Source organism: Dendrobates tinctorius, unplaced genomic scaffold, assembly GCF_039654945.1.
Source record: "Dendrobates tinctorius isolate UK_male_01 unplaced genomic scaffold, ASM3965494v1 ptg000039l, whole genome shotgun sequence".
Taxonomy (NCBI): Eukaryota; Metazoa; Chordata; class Amphibia; order Anura; family Dendrobatidae; genus Dendrobates; species Dendrobates tinctorius.
The window spans coordinates 51,170,340-51,192,828 of NW_027361707.1; the positions used below are offsets into that span (position 1 = coordinate 51,170,340).

Below are 22,489 nucleotides of genomic sequence, written 5' to 3' on the forward strand. Positions count from 1 at the left end.
TGCTGACAGGTTCCCTTTAAACTTGCACAGGATTCATTGTAACACTCCATTTAAAAAGTGAAACCCCTTTAAGGATATTGCTCCATGTGTTGGGTCATTGCTGTGTACACTGCTCCGGTGTTTGCAGGAGTTATTACTAAGCGTGCGGTGATTGGCACATGGGAGGTCAGCCTGCTGGCCATCAGTGATGTAAATCTCGGGAGGAGAAATAACAATCTGCTCGGTTTAATCAGATAGTGAGCGGATGACGCCGCGATTGTGGCTTCTCCTTCAGCTGACCGCAGACTCGCGCTGCCCTTGCTCTTACCCATCAATAAAATGCATTAAGTGTCGGCGGTTTTATCACAGGAAGGGAATACCGCGCGAGTCATCTCCATCAATCACGACAACTTCTTATAAATTCTAGCTTAAATATAAGTTTCTCCCTCCCTGACCCCCCGCCATACACCCGGGGGGGGCGCCATACATGCCGCTCCATCATATACAATCAGATGGGGATCTTATTTAATGCAGATTAATAGAGAATTCGGGCTTAGAGGAATCCTTCTTTCAGGGGTCAAATCAATAACAACTTGGAAGAGGAACTTAATAGCCCCCCAAGCAAACGGAGTGCAAGGTTTCAGAAAATGAGATGGCGACGGCATTGATTTCTATGTACTATATTTAACCTAATTTCAGCTTTTGTGATGAACAAATGGAAAATTGTGAGAGCTGAAGCGCACGCGAGGACTGCACAACGAGCGCTGGTCGTGGGGGTTTTTTCTCGTCCCTGTAATTCTGGTGGAGGAGAGTCGGGAAAATAAATCAATGTCATGCGGTAGAAGCCACCATGGTGGTAAAGGCTAAATTAGATTGGAGAAATATAAAAACAAATTATCCTTTGTGTTTTTATAGCGATTGATTCTAAATACGATATCATATAGGTTTCAATGATAAGCAAGCAGGAAGGTCACTCCTATATCAGGCCCCTTGCCAAGACATTACCGCTACCAGTTCAGAGATTTACGTCGGGTCCCTGGGGTTATAAAAAAAAAACAAAAAAAAAAAAAAAAAAAAATCCAAAAATTAGCCACTCATCTTCCTCGGATATTTTCAGAACTACCATAGAGGCAATTGGGAAGAGCCACACATCCGTGTCTACCTCTCCATCCACAGTGGAGAGAAGAGGGGCTATTTGGGCAGGGTACCACTTCTTCAACAGTGATGTCTTTAAGAGGTTCGCCCGTCAAGGACAGGAAACCAACTGATGCATGGGAAAGGTGCTGCCCTTTCATGTCTGTAGGTTTCCTGTCCTTGAAGGGCGGATCTCCTCTCTTGTGGTGCGGTCATGGGGGGAATTGAATAAAGAAGAAATTCCTTTGCCCACCCATCTGTCTGGTTGTGAAAAACCACAAATCATATCTAAAAGGGGTATTCCTTGATGATACACCGCACAAGACTCAAATAGAAATCTGTAGATTCGAGATCGAGGCTCATGTCCAACCTCGGGAGGATGTCTTCGGGTGTTGCATCTGGATGGCGGATTCATGAAGAGGTAGCTTGTGTGAGGAGCTTTCTATTTACTGCAATGGGACGTAAAGGAGCACTCCAGTGAGAACATGGTCACCGGTGGATGTCACGGGCTGGGTGACGAAGAACAGTCAGGCTGATTGAGATGGATGTCCGTTCTCAGTCCGCTAAAGAAACACGTTATCTTCTCCTTCAGTCTGGGCCGCTCAGTGTCCTGTCAGGTCGTCTGAACAGAGCAATGTGCGTTTACGATGCCAACCGGACGCTGCTGTGACGTAACCTCCTTCTCGAGCTCCATGCGGTCCGTCCTACTGCGTGCCCTCTGAAATCTAGGACGGGCTGTGATTGATGGTGGCTGCCATCTTGGAATCCTGACAGAGTGCATTAGATAAAGCATAACTTTTTCCTATATAAAAGGCATTTAGAAAAATGTGCATTATTTAATTTTATTTATTTTAGGACATTTCTCAGAGAATCCCTTTAAAAAGGAAGTTCGTCACCCCAAAAAGCATTTAAAATTGGCTAAACATAATTGTAGTGGACTTCACCCCTATAACACCCATAAATCTCTACGCATTACTGGGACAGGGCCTGAGAACATAACTTTTGTTGTATGCACGTGAGGGAGCTGCGGTGCACCCTCGGTGTGACCAAGAATTTGGTGTAGGGTTACGCCTCCTCGTCTGCATATTGGGGAGGCTTCCACCACTTCTGATTGTCCGTGCTCGCTGCACTTCTGCCCAAGTAGGTAACTTGGGTTACTTGTGTATTTGAGTGCGTCTTTAGAGAATTTTTTACTTTGTGGTTTTCTATTTTGGTAACGTCATGCTTTGGTTTTGATGTTCCCTTGTATGTGGCTTTGACAAAACTTTTTTTGATACAGTTATATGCGGATTTTATGCATTTCCGCTTCAGAAACACTAAAAAAAAGCATGTGTTTTTTACCTGCGGATAATCCACACCTATTCATTTATTATCCTTTGCTTATACAGCGCTTTACAGACATCATCATCACTGTCCCCATTGGGGCTCACAATCTACATTCCCAATCAGTAGGTCTTTGGAGTATGGGAGGAAACCGGAGAACCTGGAGGAAACCCACGCAAACACGGGGAAAACATACAAACTCCTTGCAGATGTTGTCCTTGGTGGGATACAAACCCAGGACCCCAGCGCTGCAAGACTGCACTGCTAACCACTGAGCCACCGTGCTGCCATACAATGCACTGTAAGTCTATAGAGAAAATTTGCATTTAAAACTCAGCGTACCCACCAGAGAAACTGACATGTTGCGGATTTCGAACATGCAACGCAGATCAGAAGAAAAATAATCTGCATTAAAACCATCATACCTTCCTTTCTGCCAATAGACGTTTATATCCACTTGCACCGAGCGACAGCAGCGTTATCAGGACATCCAGAGATGGGGAGGCTGACGCTCTCCCCGGATACATTTTACTAATTTCTTCCAGGAACGATTCATTAAAGCCTGCTACAATAGCGCCACCTACAGGAACCATGAAGTTCTTGTCCAAGCTCTGCACGAAAGCATCAATCCTGCCCCTACGGGCGCCCTGGGGGGGAAAGTTTAAAAAAAACAAAATCACTTTGTTGTGGTAGTTGCTATTGTCACCTTATTCATTTTTTTTTTCAAATGGTCCACTCTATTCTCTCGCTGTCAAGTTTTAATGACATAGAAGCGCCACCTTTTCTTACCCAGACGTATTCATTTTTTAAATATATGGAGGACTTTAATCCCCAAACACTAAATCCTATTTCCACAGCTAGAGGGAGTCCTGGCCGGTAACATGGAGTATGTGTGCCCACCCCACATATCGTATATACCACGGCCTCGGACAGCTGCCACCCCAATTATCTAATAACACAATGTACAACCCAACAGAGGGGCACTCATGTACCTGTAATACTTAGGCAATATTGGATTCGGCCAGTGGGTCACAATCTATTAAGAGGAATCTGCTGTGTAATCTGAAGACAGCAGGAGATAGAGGCTGAGACAAAGCGATCGGAGGGGGAGTCACTTGTCAGAGTGCCGAAGGATTTATCATTGCTTTCTAGTCTACGACCTCGGATTGTGTTAGTACGGCGGCACCCAGTAATCTAAGTGACACATCGCTGGAATCAGGGTCTCTTTACTGTAGGATTAGTGGATCCCTATGGTGCTAGGGCATTCCAGCTAAGGAAACACTGCATTCAGGTCTTCATCAGCTATACGTGTAATGAATGAACTCCAAGAACGGCTGCGCTCGCACAATATGGAAGACTGGTTCTAAAGAAAGATTCTCATAGTGGCCGATATTTGTAAAGCTGAAAAACAATAAAAAGGAAAAAAATGGCGCTATCTGGTTGATGACACAGACTATAGGAAATTAGAGGTTTCCAATCATTGAGCAGCTTGGCTTAGTGAAGAAAAAAAAAAAAAAAAAAAAAAAAAAAAAAGGTAGGCCATCTCTGGGGTAGACGTAGCGCCCGTGACAGTACCTGCTGGATGAGGTGCATACATTTCGATGACTGGACACCATAGGCATTATTAACTATGTGAGGAATATCATACTTGGCGCAGATCTCGGCCAGTTCCTCCAGTCTAGACAAGAACAGAGACGGAGAAATAATATAATGTGGAAATAACTAAGAGGAAAAAAAAAACAGTTTGGAAAACTTTTTACCTGTCGGGCACACGAGGGGCAAAGCACGACGTGGTGGAGTGAACACACAGGATGTTCTCAGCCCCCAGCTCACAGATCCGGGACTGCACTGCACTCAGGTCCGTGCGAAGTTCGTCTCCTTCCAGGACATTCTCGATCACCACCGGCTCAAATCCTTCATTACAAACAGCGGGAGAGTACAGAGGGTTAACGAGCTCCGTATGATCGGCCAGAGAGGTCCTAAATGACCGAGGGGAACATCTCCAAATCTTACTGAGTAACACAGAATCCAACCCCGGGCCCCGATGTTACCAGGCCAGGCATGTCTGATTGCAACATCCCCGATTTTATTTCCCATAGAAGCGAAGCACTGACAAGGGGTCGGACTGCTGAATATTCCCCTTTGGCCAAGTAGCTGACCTGAGCATCCATTCTTCACCCCTTATAGACAAGTGATGTCCATGTACCCTACACAGCAAGTGCCGGCTGCGTTATACAGAGAAGGGCTGTGGCTCCGATAAGCCAAACCTGCGACTCCGACTCCTCAATGTGAACATCAGACATTTATTAATTTTTATGATACAATAATCAAGAAATTTAGATAGAACATAATATATATTTATTGGAATACAACTGTAGAACACAAAAAACTGTAATAAACTGTAAATATGTAATACACTATCGATTACATATACTGTATATTATAATTACAATATATATATATATATATATATATATATATATATATATATATATATACACATATATATATATATATATATATACACACACACACACACACACATATATATATATATATATATATATACACACACACATACCAAAAGTTTGGACATGCCTTCTCATTCAAAGAGTCTTCTTTATTTTCATGACTATGACAATTGTAGATTCACTCTGAAGGCATCAAAACTATGAATTAACACACGTGGAATTATATAATTAACAAAAAAGTGTGAAACAACTGAAAATGTGTCTTATATTCTAGGTTCTTCAAAGTAGACACCTTTTGCTTTGATTTCTGCTTTGCACACTCTTGGCTTTCTCTTGATGAGCTTAAAGAGGTAGTCAACGGAAATGGTTTTCACTTCACAGGTGTGCCCTGTCAGGTTTAATAAGTGGTATTTCTTGCCTTATAAATGGGGTTGTGACCATCAGTGGTGTTGTGCAGAAGTCTGGTGGATACACAGCTGATAGTCCTACTGAATAGACTGTTAGAATTTGTATTATGGCAAGAAAAAAGCAGCTAAGTAAAGAAAAACGAGTGGCCATCATTACTTTAAGAAATGAAGGTCAGTCAGTCCGAAGAATTGGGAAAACTTTGAAAGTGTCCCCAAGTGCAGTGGCAAAAACCATCAAGCACTACAAGAGAAACTGGCTCACATGAGGACCGCCCCAGGAAAGGAAGACCAAGAGTCACCTCTGCTGCGGAGGATAAGTTCATCCGAGTCACCAGCCTCAGAAATCGCAGGTTAACAGCAGCTCAGATTAGAGACCAGGTCAATGCCACACAGAGTTCTAGCAGCAGACACATCTCTACAACAACTGTTAAGAGGAGACTTTGTGCAGCAGGCCTTCATGGTAAAATAGCTGCTAGGAAACCACTGCTAAGGACAGGCAACAAGCAGAAGAGACTTGTTTGGGCTGAAGAACACAAGGAATGGACATTAGACCAGTGGAAATCTGTGCTTTGGTCTGATGAGTCCAAATTTGAGATCTTTGGTTCCAACCACCGTGTCTTTGCGCGACGTAGAAAAGGTGAACGATTGGACTCTACATGCCTGGTTCCCACCGTGAAGCATGGAGGAGGTGTGATGGTGCTTTGCTGGTGACACTGTTGGGGATTTATTCAAAATTGAAGGCATACTGAACCAGCATGGCTACCACAGCATCTTGCAGCGGCATGCTATTCCATCCGGTTTGCGTTTAGTTGGACCATCATTTATTTTTCAACAGGACAATGACCCCAAACACACCTCCAGGCTGTGTAAGGGCTATTTGACCAAGAAGGAGAGTGATGGGGTGCTACGCCAGATGACCTGGCCTCCACAGTCACCAGACCTGAACCCAATCGAGATGGTTTGGGGGTGAGCTGGACCGCAGAGTGAAGGCAAAAGGGCCAACAAGTGCTAAGCATCTCTGGGAACTCCTTCAAGACTGTTGGAAGACCTTTTCCGGTGACTACCTCTTGAAGCTCATCAAGAGAATGCCAAGAGTGTGCAAAGCAGTAATCAAAGCAAAAGGTGGCTACTTTGAAGAACCTAGAATAGAAGACATATTTTCAGTTGTTACACACTTTGTTAATTCTATAATTCCACACGTGTTAATTCATAGTTTTGATGCCTTCAGAGTGAATCTACAATTTTCATAGTCATGAAAATAAAGAAAACTCTTTGAATAAGAAGGTGTGTCCAAACTTTTGGTCTGTACTGTAATATATCTATGTAATAAACTATGTAAGTGGCAAAAAACAGTTTTCAACAAAAACATACTAAATAACATTTGTGCAGTCTATGAATTTGTTCTAAGAAATAGAATTGCCTCCATCAGATCCTCCTTCATAGATGACCTCAAATCTGACCTAATAATTTTAAGGCCAGAGAACAACCTCTCTACACTAACTTGGGTTGGAGGCAAAGCCGTAACCACATGGGCAACATCTCTAACAATTTCCGGGCATAAAGGAATTGCCTCATGCACAGTAAGTTTTGTGAATGGTTGAATTTTTCTATTTCGCTGGGAGCAAGTGAAACATTTTGCTGAAATATGGTCAATCTGCTTGCTATAGGAGACGGAGTGAAATCTTTTTCCTTGCGGCAACGCTTTGTCTGCTCCATGTCATCCAAATACTTGTCAAAGTTAAACGCCTCATCTGATAAGGATGAAGATATGGCAGCAGTGGCACTGTCAGGACCAAAGTCCTCTTGCGTCTGGCAGTCCTGTAGGCCACTCATCCTGACTGCTACCTCAGTCAGAGCTTCTTTTCCTTTAGTAAGCTGTTGATCATCAAGCAATATACGATGACTCAGGTCCACATAAACAGCTGCCAGAAAAATTTTATTTTCCAATAGCTGTGTCTCTCTCCGTTTCATTGAAGCAGAAATGCCATCTGCGATTAAACCTCCTCTTTTGGACAGGCAAAATAGCAAGTTCTTCCACTCCCTTATGAAAATGCCAGGAGTTAAATCCTCAGCTTGTAATTTTTTAGTCACAGTAAAAGGGTGATTAAGCAATTCCTTCAATTCAGCCACCTGTGTCCATTGACCTTCATTTAGGGTTACCTGAGGGTTCGCCATATCTATAAGAAACGGTTTTAGTTCAAGCAATCGCTCAATCATTAAATAAGTGCTGCCCCACCGAGCGGCTTGATCGACAATTGCCCCTTTCCCAGCACGTCTCTTCAAGATGGAATCAATTTTAGGGGTTCTGGCGGCAATAACCAATGTCCTCACTTTTCCAATCAGATTTCCAGCATGTCCCTCTTGCAGACTATCTTATTGCCAGCTGCAGAGTGTGCACAACACAGCGCATGTGATGAATAGGAAAGTGTTTTGAAGCAGCTTCAACAAGTTCATCTATTTCTAATGTATAATTTTGCTGTTCTTCTGTAGTAATATCTGTTTGTTCCTCAGTTACATGAACAGCACTGTGGCCTTCCATCTCAAACATACTGCATCCTAAATTTTCTTCTAGCTGTTGTTCATTACTCTCATTCATCAGTTTAATTGTACTTATGTTTGAAAACATTATCTATGAGCTCAAAAACCTTTCAGGTGATGCGGTTTTTTAAAAAGCTGAGCTGCTTTTGCAGCTGAAAAACGTATCCTCAAAAAACGCAGGAAAAACGCTGTGTGTGAATGTAGCCTTAGATCAGGAATAGAAAAGCGATTTAAAGGACATTTCATAACTTTCCCGAATTCCTGTGAAAAAATATTCAGCACATTCTGCATTGAACTACTGCACCCAATTTATTGTATATTTTAGGAGTCGGAGTCTCCACCAAAATGAGATCCGACTCCACAGCCCTGATACAGAGGTCACCTGCCTGTAACCACACGGTCAGAGCCGGCTCCAAAAGGAAGCTAATTATTCCGTTACATGTCAGAGTCAATAGCAACGTCAGGATATATTTCAGGTCCTGCTGTCACCCCATTGCCCACCCCTACCAAGTCCAGCAGCAGGGTACTGATGGGCAGGGTACCAACTTTATTTTTTCAATGGGAAGACGGTCATGTGACACATCAAACGTATTGAAAATTTCACAAGAAAAACAATGGTGTGCTTGGTTTTAACGTAACTTTATTCTTTCATAAGTTATTTACAAGTTTATTACCACTCATAAATTGTGTTCAAAGTGCTGCTCATTGTGTTGGATTGTGAATGCAACCCTCTTCTCCCATTCTTTATACACTGATAGCAACACTGCAGAAGAAATGCTAGCACAGGCTTCCAGTATCCGATGTTTCAGATGCTGTACATCTCATATCTTCACAACATAGACAATTGCCTTCAGATGACCCCAATGATAAAAGTTTAAGGGGATTACATCGGGAGACCTGACACCCATAATTGATGGTATGGTGTGGTATATGGGGTACAGAGATAGTGTGGCTATTCCTCATTAATGGAAACCTCAATGGCACTGGATATCTGAAATTACTACATGATGATGTGTTGCCCTCTTTATGCACTGAAGATGGCACGTTCCCTGAGTTTTTCCAGCAAGATGGTGCACCACCACATTATGGGTGTCAGGTCTGAGCATTCTTACAAGGAATATGACCCCCTTAGACTAGCATTTCTTCTGTGGTGTTGCTATCAGTGTGTCAAGAGTGGGAGAAGAGGGTTGCATTGTCAATCCAACATAATGGGCAACCCTTTGAACACATTTTATAAGTGGTCATAAACATGTAAATAACTCATGAAAGAATAAAGTTACATTAAAACCAAGCATACCATTGTTTTTCTTGTGAAATTCTCAATAAGTTTGATGTGTCACATGACCCTCTTCCCATTCGAAAAAATAAAGTTGGATCCAAAATGGCCGACTTTAACCCCTTAACCCCCGAGGGTGGTTTGCACGTTCATGACCGGGCCAATTTTTACAATTCTGACTACTGTCCCTTTATGAGGTAATAACTCTGGAACGCTTCCATGGATCCCGGTGATTCTGATATTGTTTTCTCGTGACATATTGTACTTCATGTTAGTGGTAAAATTTCATTCATGTAACTTGCGTTTATTTGTGAAAAAAACGGAAATTTGGCGAAAATTTTTAAAATTTCGCAATTTTCCAACTTTGAATTTTTATGCCCTTAAATCACAGAGATACGGCACACAAAAAACCTAATAAGTAACATTTCCCACGTTTACTTTACATCAGTACAATTTTGGAACCCAAATTTTTTTTCTTAGGAAGTTATAAGGGTTAAAAGTTGACCAGCGATTTCTCATTTTTGCAACACCATTTTATTTTTAGGACATCACATTTGAAGCCAGTTTGAGGGGTCTATATGATAGAAAATACCCAAAAGTGACACCATTCTAAAAACAGCACCCCTCAAGGTGCTCAAAACCACATTCAAGAAGTTTATTAACCCTTCAGGTGCTTCACAGGTTTTTTTTGAATATTTAAAAAAAAAAAAAAAAATATATGAACATTTAACTTTTTTCTTTCACAAAAAAAATAATTCAGGTTCAATTTTTTTTATTTTACCAAGGGTAACAGGAGAAGTTGGACTGCAAAAGTTATTGTGCAGTTTGTCCTGAGTACGCTGATACCTGATATGTGGGGGGGGGGAACCACTGTTTCGGCGCATGGCAGAGCTCAGAAGGGAAGGAGCGCCGTTTGACTTTTCCAATGCAAAATTGGCTAGAATTCAGATCGGATGCCATGTCACGTTTGGAGAGCCCCTGATGTACCTAAACAGTGGAAACCCCAAACAAGTGACCCCATTTTGGAAACTAGACCCTCCAAGGAACTTATCTAGATACAGTCATATGTAAAAGTTTGGGCACCCCTATTAATGTTAACCTTTTCTCTTTATAACAATTTTGGTTTTTGCAACAGGTATTTCAGTTTCATATATCTAATAACTGATGGACTCAGTTATATTTCTGGATTCAAGTGAGGTTTATTGTACTAACAGAAAATGTGCAATCTGCATTTAAACAAAATTTGACCGGTGCAAAAGTATGGGCACCCTTATCATTTTCTTGATTTGAACACTCCTAACTACTTTTTACTGACTTCCTGAAGCACTAAATTGGTTTTGTAACCTCATTGAGCTTTGAACTTCATAGCCAGGTGTATCAAATCATGAGAAAAGGTATTTAAGGTGGCCACTTGCAAGTAGTTCTCCTATTTGATTCTCCTATGAAGAGTGGCATCATGGGCTCCTCAAAACAACTCTCAAATGATCTGAAAACAAAGATTATTCAACATAGCTTTTCAGGGGAAGGATACAAAAAGTTGTCTCAGAGATTTAACCAGTCAGTTTCCACTGTGAGGAACAAAGTAAAGAAATGGAAGAACACAGGTACAGTTCTTGTTAAGCCCAGAAGTGGCAGGCCAAGAAAAATATCAGAAAGGCAGAGAAGAAGAATGGTGAGAACAGTCAAGGACAATCCACAGACCACCTCCAAAGACCTTCAGCATCATCTTGCTGCAGATGGTGTCACTGTGCATCGGTCAACAATACAGCGCATGCATAACGCCTTTTTGTATGACCAAACAACTCAATCTTTGTTTCATCAGTTCACAGGACCTTCTTCCAAAATGTAACTGGCTTGTCCAAATGTGCTTTTGCATACCTCAGGCGACTCTGTTTGTGGCATGCTTGCAGAAATGGCTTCTTTCGCATCACTCTCCCATACAGCTTCTCCTTGTGCAAAGTGCGCTGTATTGTTGACCGATGCACAGTGACACCATCTGCAGCAAGATGATGCTGCAGGTCTTTGGAGGTGGTCTGTGGATTGTCCTTGACTGTTCTCACCATTCTTCTTCTCTGCCTTTCTGATATTTTTCTTGGCCTGCCACTTCTGGGCTTAACAAGAACTGTACCTGTGTTCTTCCATTTCCTTACTATGTTCCTCACAGTGGAAACTGACTGGTTAAATCTCTGAGACAACTTTTTGTATCCTTCCCCTGAAAAGCTATGTTGAATAATCTTTGTTTTCAGATTATTTGAGAGTTGTTTTGAGGATCCCATGATGCCACTCTTCATAGGAGAATCAAATAGGAGAACTACTTGCAAGTGGCCACTTTAAATACCTTTTCTCATGATTTGATACACCTGGCTATGAAGTTCAAAGCTCAATGAGGTTACAAAACCAATTTAGTGCTTCAGGAAGTCAGTAAAAAGTAGTTAGGAGTGTTCAAATCAAGAAAATGATAAGGGTGCCCATACTTTTGCACCGGTCAAATTTTGTTTAAATGCAGATTGCACATTTTCTGTTAGTACAATAAACCTCATTTGAATCCAGAAATATAACTGAGTCCATCAGTTATTAGATATATGAAACTGAAATACCTGTTGCAAAAACCAAAATTGTTATAAAGAAAAAAGGTTAACATTAATAGGGGTGCCCAAACTTTTACATATGACTGTATGTGGTGAGAACTTTGAACCAACAAGGGATTCACAGAAGTTTATAACGTACAGCGGTACAATTGAAAAATCATATTTTTTCCACAAAAATGATCTTTTCACCCCCAATTTTTATTTTCCCAAGGGTAACAGGACCCTAAAAGTTATTGTGCAATTTGTCCTGAGTACGCTGATACCCCATATGTGGGAGAAAACTACTGTATGGGCACACGTCGGGGCTCGGAAGGGAAGTAGTGACTGCGGGTAATGGTCTGCGGGTGTCATGTTGCTTTTGGAGCCCCTGATGTACCTAAACAGTGGAAACCCCCCACAAATGACACCATTTTGGAAACTAGACCCCCCCCAAGGAGCTTCTCTAGATGTGTGGTGAGCACTTTGAACCCCCCAGTGCTTCACAGAAGTTTATAACGCCCGGGCGTGAAAATAAAAAACATTTTTTTCCACAAAAATGATATTTTTGCCCCCAATTTTTTATTTTCCTAAGGGTAACAGGAGAAATTGGACCCCAAAAGTTGTTTTGCAATTTGTCCTGAGTAGGCTGATACCCCATATGTGGGGGTAAAACACTGTTTGGGCGCATGGCAGAGCTTGGAAGGGAAGGAGCGCCATTTGACTTTTTCAACGCAGAATTGGCTGGAATTGAGATCAGACGCCATGTTGCGTTTGGAGAGCACCTAATGTGCCCAAACAGTGGAAACCCCCAATTCTAAATCCAACCCGAACCCTAATCTCAGCCCTAACCCTAATGGGAAAAAGGAAATAAGTACATTTTCTTTTAATTTTATTATTTTTCCCTAACTAAGGGGGTGATAACGGGGGGTTTGATTTACTATTTATGGCGGGTTTTTATGTTTGGCAGCTGTCGCACGCTAAAAGACGCTTTTCATTGTAAAAATAGTTTTTGCATCACCACATTTTGAGAGCTATAATTTTTCCGTATTTTGACCCACCAAGTCATGTGAGGTCTTATTTTTTGCGGGACAAGTTGACGTTTTTATTGGTATCATGTTCGGACACGTGACATCTTTTGATCGCTTTTTATTCTGATTTTTGGGACGCAGAATGAACAAAAACCAGCGTTTCATGAATTTCTTTTGGGGGGTGCGTTTACACCGTTCCGCGTGCGGTGAAATTGATAAGGCAGTTTTATTCTTCGGGTCAGTACGGTTACAGTGATACCTCATTTATGTCTTTTTTTATGTTTTGGCGCTTTTATGCAATGAAAACAATTTTACATAAAAAAATAATTATTTCTGCATCGCTTTATTCTGCGAGCTATAACTTTTATTTTTTCACTGATGACACTATGGCAGCTCGTTTTTTTGCGGGACAAGATGACGTTTTCAGCGGTACCATGGATATTTATATGCGTCTTTCTGATCACGCGTTATTGCACTTTTTGTTCGGCGGTATGATAATAAATCATTTTTTTTTTGCTTCGTTTTTTATTTTTTTAAGGGGTTCGCTAAAGGGGTTAACTAATGGGACAGTTTTATAGGGTGGGTCGTTACGGACGTGACGATACCAAATATGTGTGCTTTTGTGTTTTTTTTATTTCCAAAAAATGAATTTATTGGGGGTTTTTTTTTTTTTTTAATTTATTTAGCGATTTTTTTAAAATTATTATTTTTTTTTTTTTTAAGTTTATTACATTGTCCCAGCGATCTGTCACAGGCAGTGCTGCAGGCTTCCTCATGCCGGCGCTTTGCAGGCACTGAGGAAGCCGGCTCCCTGCAGGCCCCCGTCACCATCTTGGATTCAGGGACCTGCAGGGATGAAGCCCCCTGCAGCAGCGCTGCACATTGTGCTGCTGTGGGGGGCTCAGGGAAGCACAGAGGGAGCCCCCTCCCTGCCGATGCTTCCCTTTAACCCCCGGTACACCGCGATCGTGTTTGATTGCGGTGTGCAAGGGGTTAACGTGTCGGGGCGGTCCGTGACCGCCCCTGACACATTGTGCCGGGTGTCAGCTGTGATAATCAGCTGACACCTGGCCTCGATCAGCGGCACTCACCACGTGGGCGCTGCTGATCGCTATGACGTACTATCCCGTCCCTGGGAATTAAGTCCAAGGGCACATGGGCGGGATAGTACGTCACATGTCAGAAAGGGGTTAAAATGGATGCCATGGTCACCACCCATCTTGAAAAGTTTCCCCCATCCCATATACTAATGTGCCACAAACAGGAAGTTGATATCACCAACCATTCCCATTTTATTTAGGTGTATCCATACAAATATTAGAATGTCAATGAAAAAAAAAAAAAAAGGGGTTTCAACCTCGAAAGAAAAGGATGAAAACAAAAGCAGAAAAACTAAAATAGCCACAAACAGAGGGGTTAAAAATGTCTGCTGCCCCAATGCTGACGACAGTTTTCTCACAATTGCGTCAGCGGACAGTACTGGGTCAGTTCTCATTGTATAGACCAGGGGGGTCTGAGTACAGGGGTCCGACCAACACCACGAATACAGGCGCTGACTCCTGGCCCTACAATGGAGTCACGTAGAGGGCGATAGCGGAGGACAGGGGGCCCCCGGTCGCCCCACACCTGCTGTCCCCCCCTGGATCTATCACATATTCGGAGGGTGCACTGGTTATAACCTTCCCCTGTTGTGATCACCACATAAAACAAGTACATGTGTGCTGCCACAAAGAGGACAGCATCCCGAGCGTTACCGGCAGTGATCATGGACTTGAAGCAGGACTTCTGGTCTATCCGCGGCCAGATGATGTATTTGGCCTTCGGCCTCTTGTGTCGGAGCGTTAGGAAGCAAAGCGTTAAACTCATTCCCGTTGCCATGGGAACCACAAAGCAGCTTGTTGCCGCGCGCACACCTGTAAAGAGAAGCACAGTGGCTCATTTTTCATTGCATTGTGTTGGGGGGGGTGGGGCGATGTAATTGACGAGTGCACCCGCCTGCGCTCCGGAGAATGTCCAGCACCACTGCGTTCGTTAATTTATTCAGGAGACTGGAGCCTGCAGCTTTGGGCTGGACGGCAGATATGTCCCCCGACCTTCCGATTCCATGGATCAGCCTGGGGGGGGGGGGTAAAAAAAAAAAAAAAAAAAAAAAAAAACCTATATAAAAAAACTGATAAAACCCAAGTGACAAAATATATCGCACCAGCCCCTCAATTTTGTATTTTTTGGTCACCATTTTCTGAGACCGGTAACGTTTAGGTTTTTCCACCGGTGGACCTGTACGAGGTCCTGGATTTTTCTTGCCGAGTATTCTACTTTTCATCTTTAAAAAAATAAACAAAAAAAAAAAAAAAGATTTGGACAAACCAGATCTGGCCAAGACACCGGGAGAACTCTACGGATTGTGTTTAGGACCCCAGAGAAATCACCTGTCCCAGGCTCCGATCTCGGCTCACAGTATGATGGACCCTGACTGCATCTCTGGGACCAATGGTCACATTCCCGGTAGGAGCCGTAACGATAGAAGCGCTGGGATCGGTCGGCACTTGGACAACCGTGTAGACTGTCAGAGCCGCCGTCAGTCGCCCCGAAGCCCAAGCTCCACAATGAACATATATGGGAACTGAGGGGTAAAATCAGACCCTCCTCATGGAATTGGCAGAATGGATAAGCGGTGCCGGAGGCACCTGGCAGCCGCCATTCTCCTGATTTGGTCATTTTGGGATGGTGAATGGGAACGCCACTGGTCCCATAGGCGCGTCTTAGCACCAGTCACCACTAGGGAGCAGAAAAGGTTAAACATTTTTCATATATAAAGAATTATTACGTTTCCCCAGCCGGCCTTCCACCAAATCACAGCAAAGATAAATGGCCAGCTCACCGAGCAATCCATGTGTGGCAGGGGCACGGACCCCCGTTCTGATCACACGTGGTTGAACAATGAAGAAAAGGCGAGGTTAGTTCTAGCTCCTTATATTAAAATCCAAAAATGTATTCGGTCCATACTGATTTGGCTTTTCCCCCAAGTTATAATGCAAGGCTCGATAAATGGTCAATAGTGACTTTTAGGATCGCTGCATCCAATAGGTGGCGCTAGAGTTCAAGTCCTCATCTTCTCTGAAGAGGCGATTTTTATATTTAATTTGCCAGAGGAGTCTGCATGGCCTATAAGTCTCCTCACTCTGACATGCCAGGCATGTCACTCTCCACAAGGAGAAATGTTACCCCTTACACCCCAGTCCAGAGCCGCTCACCCAGCCACATTAGATCTCATACCTTACACTGATGAGGGTAACACGTGTCTGCAGTAGGTGGCGCTACAGTCTTAGCCCACTTCTTATCTGAAGAGACAGGTTGCATATTTAGTCTATATTAAAATAGTCAAAAACCCACAACTGTGAAAGGCGACGCGTTTCGATCACAATCCCGCTTTCTGAAGAAGCCGTTACTGTTTTAATAAGGATGGATTACATTTTCAGATTTTACCATCAGGAGCAGGAACCCACCCCGGCCTTCCCTTCATCAGCACTCCAGTGATGGCCGAGCATCCGAGCGTCACCTTATTACAAAAGAGAAATACCGATAATGGCGGCGAGAAACCATGCCACACGCCACTCTGCCCTCGCGCTCTCCCACGCCACAATTCCCAAGGAAATTATTACTGTCCATCACTGCCAGCTCATGAAGGAAGAGCTCGATGGTGGCCTCGTCCCAAGCGTCCTGCGGGCATTTACCCTAAAACAGACAAGAAAGAAGGAACAGTTTATGAGAGATACAAGGCAGGAAACACAATGCTGAGTGTTTAGTACAGAGACACGGGGGTGGGCACCACACGGAAAATGCAAGACCCCCACACACAAGACAGCCGAATCCGCCACACTGCAGATCGGAGGTAGGACATCACCAATCCTAAGAACAATGGAGAATGGAGCAGTGGCTGCACATGAGGTCCCAGGAGTTGGGTCCCACTTAAAAAATATGCCCCAGACTTACCACAAATCTGTGCAGTCACTCACCCCAGTCATGAGCTCGGTGGCATCAGGACCATGAGGCGGCCATGTGGGGCTTCACCTTATTACTCTGGAACTCCCTGCCGCAACACATCAGACTCTCACCAACAAAGGAAACCTTCAAGAAGAACCTGATGACCCACCTGTTCCGACAAGCCTACAGCCTGAAATGATCCTCGGTCTACTGAACCACCGCACGACCTGCTCTACCCTCTCCTACTGTATCCTCACCCATCCTGTAGACTGTGAGCCCTCGCGGGCAGGGTCCCCTCTCCTTATGTACTTGTGTGTCCCTTGTCTAGCACATGTTTATTGTACCTGTCCATATTTCCCCCTTTTCCCTGTAAAGCGCCATGGAATAAATGGCGCTATATAAATGTACAATAATTATAAGCACAGCCCCCCCCCCCAACACACACGGAGCACAAATATGTCCACAAAATGAATTGCGCCCCATCCAGTGTGTACATAAGTAACAGATTCGAGCACAGCGCCCCCGGAGGGGCCTCCAGAGCAGCACAGAGGATGTACAGCTCTATATATTGTATACAGCGCCCCCCGGAGGAGCCTCCAGAGCAGCACAGAGGACGTACAGCTCTATATATTGTATACAGCTCCCCCCGGAGGAGCCTCCACAGCACAGAGGATGTACAGCTCTATATTCTGTATACAGCGCCCCCCGGAGGAGCCTCCAGAGCAGCACAGAGGACATACAGCTCTATATACTGTATACAGCGCCCCCCGGAGGAGCCTCCACAGCACAGAGGATGTACAGCTCTATATACTGTATACAGCTCCCCCCGGAGGAGCCTCCACAGCACAGAGGACGTACAGCTCTATATACTGTATACAGCGCCCCCCGGAGGAGCCTCCACAGCACAGAGGATGTACAGCTCTAAATACTGTATACAGCGCCCCCCGGAGGAGCCTGCACAGAGGATGTACAGCTCTATATACTGTATACAGCTCCCCCCGGAGGAGCCTCCACAGCACAGAGGACGTACAGCTCTATATACTGTATGCAGCGCCCCCCGGAGGAGCCTGCACAGCACAGAGGACATACAGCTCTATATACTGTATACAGCGCCCCCCGGAGGAGCCTCCACAGCACAGAGGACATACACTCACTGGCCACTTTATTAGGTACACCATGCTAGTAAGGGGTTGGACCCCCTTTTGCCTTCAGAACTGCCTCAATTCTTCGTGGCAGAGATTCAACAAGGTGCTGGAAGCTTTCCTCAGAGATTTTGGACCATATTGACATGATGGCATCACACAGTTGGCGCAGATTTGTCGGCTGCACATCCCTGATGCGAATCTCCCGTTCCACCACATCCCAAAGATGCTCTATTGGATTGAGATCTGGTGACTGAGGAGGCCATTTGAGTACAGTGAACTCATTGTCATGTTCAATAAACCAATCTGAGATGATTCGAGCTTTATGACATGGCGCATTATCCTGCTGAAAGTAGCCATCAGATGTTGGGTACATTGTGGTCATAAAGGGATGGACATGGTCAGCAACAATACTCAGGTAGGCTGTGGCGTTGCAACGATGCTCAATTGGTACCAAGGGGCCCAAAGAGTGCCAAGAAAAAATTCCCCACACCATGACACCACCACCACCAGCCTGAACCGTTGATACAAGGCAGGATGGATCCATGCTTTCATGTTGTTTACGCCAAATTCTGACCCTACCATCCGAATGTCGCAGCAGAAATCGAGACTCATCAGACCAGGCAACGTTTTTCCAATCTTCTACTGTCCAATTTCGATGAGCTTGTGCAAATTGTAGCCTCAGTTTCCTGTTCTTAGCTGAGAGGAGTGGTACCCAGTGTGGTCTTCTGCTGCTGTAGCCCATCTGCCTCAAAGTTCGATGCACTGTGCGTTCAGAGATGCTCTTCTGCCTACCTTGGTTGTAACGGGTGGCAATTTGAGTCACTGTTGCCTTTCTATCAGCTCGAACCAGTCTGCCCATTCTCTTCTGACCTCTGGCATCAACATGGCATTTCCGGCCACAGAACTGCCGCTCACTGGATTTTTTTTCTTTTTCGGACCATTCTCTGTAAACCCTAGAGATGGTTGTGCGTGAAAATCCCAGTAGATCAGCAGTTTCTGAAATACTCAGACCAGCCCTTCTGGCACCAACAATCATGCCACGTTCAAAGGCACTCAAATCACCTTTCTTCCCCATACTGATGCTCGGTTTGAACTGCAGGAGATTGTCTTGACCATGTCTACATGCCTAAATGCACTGAGTTGCCGCCATGTGATTGGCTGATTAGAAATTAAGTCTTAACACACAGTTGGACAGGTGTACCTAATAAAGTGGCCAGTGAGTGTACAGCTCTATATACTGTATACAGCGCCCCCCGGAGGAGCCTGCACAGCACAGAGGACATACAGCTCTATATACTGTATACAGCGCCTCCTGGAGGAGCCTCCACAGCACAGAGGATGTACAGCTCTATATACTGTATACAGCGCCCCCCGGAGGAGCCTCCACAGCACAGAGGACACACAGCTCTATATACTGTATACAGCGCCCCCCGGAGGAGCCTGCACAGCACAGAGGACATACAGCTCTATATACTGTATACAGCGCCCCCCGGAGGAGCCTCCACAGCACAGAGGATGTACAGCTCTATATACTGTATACAGCGCCCCCCGGAGGAGCCTCCACAGCACAGAGGACGTACAGCTCTATATACTGTATACAGCGCCTCCTGGAGGAGCCTCCACAGCACAGAGGATGTACAGCTCTATATACTGTATACAGCGCCCCCCGGAGGAGCCTCCACAGCACAGAGGACGTACAGCTCTATATACTGTATACAGTGCCCCCCGGAGGAGCCTGCACAGCACAGAGGACATACAGCTCTATATACTGTATACAGCGCCCCCCGGAGGAGCCTCCACAGCACAGAGGACATACAGCTCTATATACTGTATACAGCGCCTCCTGGAGGAGCCTCCACAGCACAGAGGATGTACAGCTCTATATACTGTATACAGCGCCTCCTGGAGGAGCCTCCACAGCACAGAGGACGTACAGCTCTATATACTGTATACAGCGCCTCCTGGAGGAGCCTCCACAGCACAGAGGACATACAGCTCTATATACTGTATACAGCGCCCCCCGGAGGAGCCTCCACAGCACAGAGGACATACAGCTCTATATACTGTATACAGCGCCCCCCGGAGGAGCCTCCACAGCACAGAGGACATACAGCTCTATATACTGTATACAGCGCCCCCCCGGAGGAGCCTCCACAGCACAGAGGACGTACAGCTCTATATACTGTATACAGCGCCCCCCGGAGGAGCCTGCACAGCACAGAGGACATACAGCTCTATATACTGTATACAGCGCCTCCTGGAGGAGCCTGCACAGCACAGAGGACATACAGCTCTATATACTGTATACAGCGCCTCCTGGAGGAGCCTCCACAGCACAGAGGACGTACAGCTCTATATACTGTATACAGCGCCCCCCGGAGGAGCCTCCACAGCACAGAGGACATACAGCTCTATATACAGCGCCTCCTGGAGGAGCCTCCACAGCACAGAGGACGTACAGCTCTATATACTGTATACAGCGCCCCCCGGAGGAGCCTGCACAGCACAGAGGATGTACAGCTCTATATACTGTATACAGCGCCCCCCGGAGGAGCCTCCACAGCACAGAGGACATACAGCTCTATATACTGTATACAGCGCCTCCTGGAGGAGCCTGCACAGCACAGAGGATGTACAGCTCTATATACTGTATACAGCGCCCCCCGGAGGAGCCTGCACAGCACAGAGGATGTACAGCTCTATATACTGTATACAGCGCCTCCTGGAGGAGCCTCCACAGCACAGAGGACATACAGCTCTATATACTGTATACAGCGCCTCCTGGAGGAGCCTCCACAGCACAGAGGATGTACAGCTCTATATACTGTATACAGCGCCCCCCGGAGGAGCCTGCACAGCACAGAGGACATACAGCTCTATATACTGTATACAGCGCCTCCTGGAGGAGCCTCCACAGCACAGAGGACATACAGCTCTATATACTGTATACAGCGCCCCCCGGAGGAGCCTGCACAGCACAGAGGATGTACAGCTCTATATACTGTATACAGCGCCTCCTGGAGGAGCCTGCACAGCACAGAGGACATACAGCTCTATATACTGTATACAGCGCCCCCCGGAGGAGCCTGCACAGCACAGAGGACATACAGCTCTATATACTGTATACAGCGCCTCCTGGAGGAGCCATTGTTTATAGGCACTAGACCGGTTTCCAGGTTAACGAAGAATAAACTGTGCTGACAGACTTACATTATTACCCTCTGGCTCTCGCTGGACACAGGACACGTTTTTGTGCACAGATTTACATCTGTATCGTGCAACACATCCACTATGGGGTTTTTAACCAAAACTACAAATCCCAGGATGCTTTGCGGCCGTCTGTCACATGACTTGGTCGGTCCAGGCCCGCAGACTGCTTCTTACCTTCTCCAGCAGCAGTCGTATCTGCTGCTCGTGGCTGCGCCGCGCTTCCCGGCCCTGCCGGATATACGCCGGGGACACGATCCGCTCTGCTGCGGTGAAACTGGCTCCGTTCATGGCCGGTAACCGGAGACCGCCGCTAAACAGATTGCAATTTAGCCCCCTGACACGCAACGTGACTCTGCCAAGACTAAGTCCCACCCATCATGGGTAAACCTGACCAATGGAAAACGAACATGAGAGGGCGAATGACTCTTCGGCCAATCAGGTTGCGCCAGAAGAAAAAAAATCAAAACCCATGGCCAAAAGTCGTTTTGGTTACTCAGCGTTCTGTGTAGACCACGCCCTCTGTGGGAGGGTGCATGACGTCATGACTGCTCTCTCATCAGCCCATATGTGCGTGGTGGGATCATCGTGGCCGGTTAGCTCAGTTGGTTAGAGCGTGGTGCTAATAACGCCAAGGTCGCGGGTTCGATCCCCGTACGGGCCAGTGATTACTTTTAGATTTGTCATAAACCCCATAATGGTATAATTTTATTTTCACACTTTAGTTTTCCCCGTGGACACAGCCTGGTCCCTGCAGGACTTTGAACGCATCATTCTTTTTACTGAAAAACAGTGAAAAAAAAATCCATATGAAGTAAAGGGGAGAAATAAGCTCAGTTCTGCCGTTGTTTTATTATTTTGCTTTTTTCGGTCATTCGGTGACCTGGTGACGATCTTCCAGATCAGTGCGAAGACAGCGACACCAGACACGGCTATGTTTAATATCGGTTTTTTAATTTACTGGATTAACCCCTTAACGACCAGGTGATATTATTATTATTATTTTTTACGCTTTTTTTTTTCTCCTTTTTTTCCATGAGCCATATCTTTTTTCTGTATCTTTCTGTTATTACAGCCATGCGAGGGCTTGGTGGTGGTTTTTTTGCAGGGTAAGTTGTGATTTAGAATGACGCCGTTCATTTTATCATATAATGTATTAAAAATGGGAAACGCCTCTCCAGTGGGGGGAAATGGGGGAGAAAAAAGGAAAGCGGTGTTCATTGTCCAAAGTGACCGGGAAGCCCGGCGCCCCGGGGGGTCACAGCGATAACTGGATTGTTTTTATTTAATGAGTCACCTATCACCAGGATGAGAGGGGCCGCTTATTATGTTTTTCTCACTGCCCCCTTAGGGTGTGTGCACACGCTGCGGATTCTGCTGCGGATTTTGCAAAATCCACAGGTAAATCCGCAGATCAAAAGACCTACGGT

At 45.2% G+C, this 22,489-nt stretch overlaps 1 protein-coding gene and 1 non-coding gene across 4 annotated transcripts in view; one reads left to right on the plus strand and one right to left on the minus strand.

The window, feature by feature from the left end:
• SEPSECS (Sep (O-phosphoserine) tRNA:Sec (selenocysteine) tRNA synthase) overlaps positions 1-21,450 on the minus strand; it is a 39,205-nt gene extending 17,755 nt beyond the window's left edge. Inside the window, exons 1-7 of one of the 3 annotated variants that reach the window (XM_073574690.1) lie at positions 21,237-21,450; positions 16,283-16,458; positions 14,719-14,837; positions 14,478-14,636; positions 4,197-4,350; positions 4,012-4,114; positions 2,862-3,083 (exon numbers count right to left, since the gene is read on the minus strand). In XM_073574690.1, the coding sequence (XP_073430791.1) occupies positions 2,862-3,083; positions 4,012-4,114; positions 4,197-4,350; positions 14,478-14,636; positions 14,719-14,837; positions 16,283-16,458; positions 21,237-21,350 (1,047 nt within the window). In that variant the 5' untranslated portion in view covers positions 21,351-21,450. Of the gene's footprint in view, positions 1-2,861; positions 3,084-4,011; positions 4,115-4,196; positions 4,351-14,477; positions 14,637-14,718; positions 14,838-16,282; positions 16,459-21,062; positions 21,204-21,236 lie in introns of those variants that run through there. The other 2 variants (XM_073574691.1, XM_073574692.1) reach the window with 2 other exon arrangements.
• Positions 21,451-21,649: 199 nt separating this feature from the next.
• Positions 21,650-21,723, plus strand: TRNAI-AAU (transfer RNA isoleucine (anticodon AAU)). Its single transcript has one exon. It is a non-coding gene; the product is annotated as a tRNA-Ile (tRNA).
• The last annotated feature ends 766 nt before the right edge of the window (positions 21,724-22,489 follow it).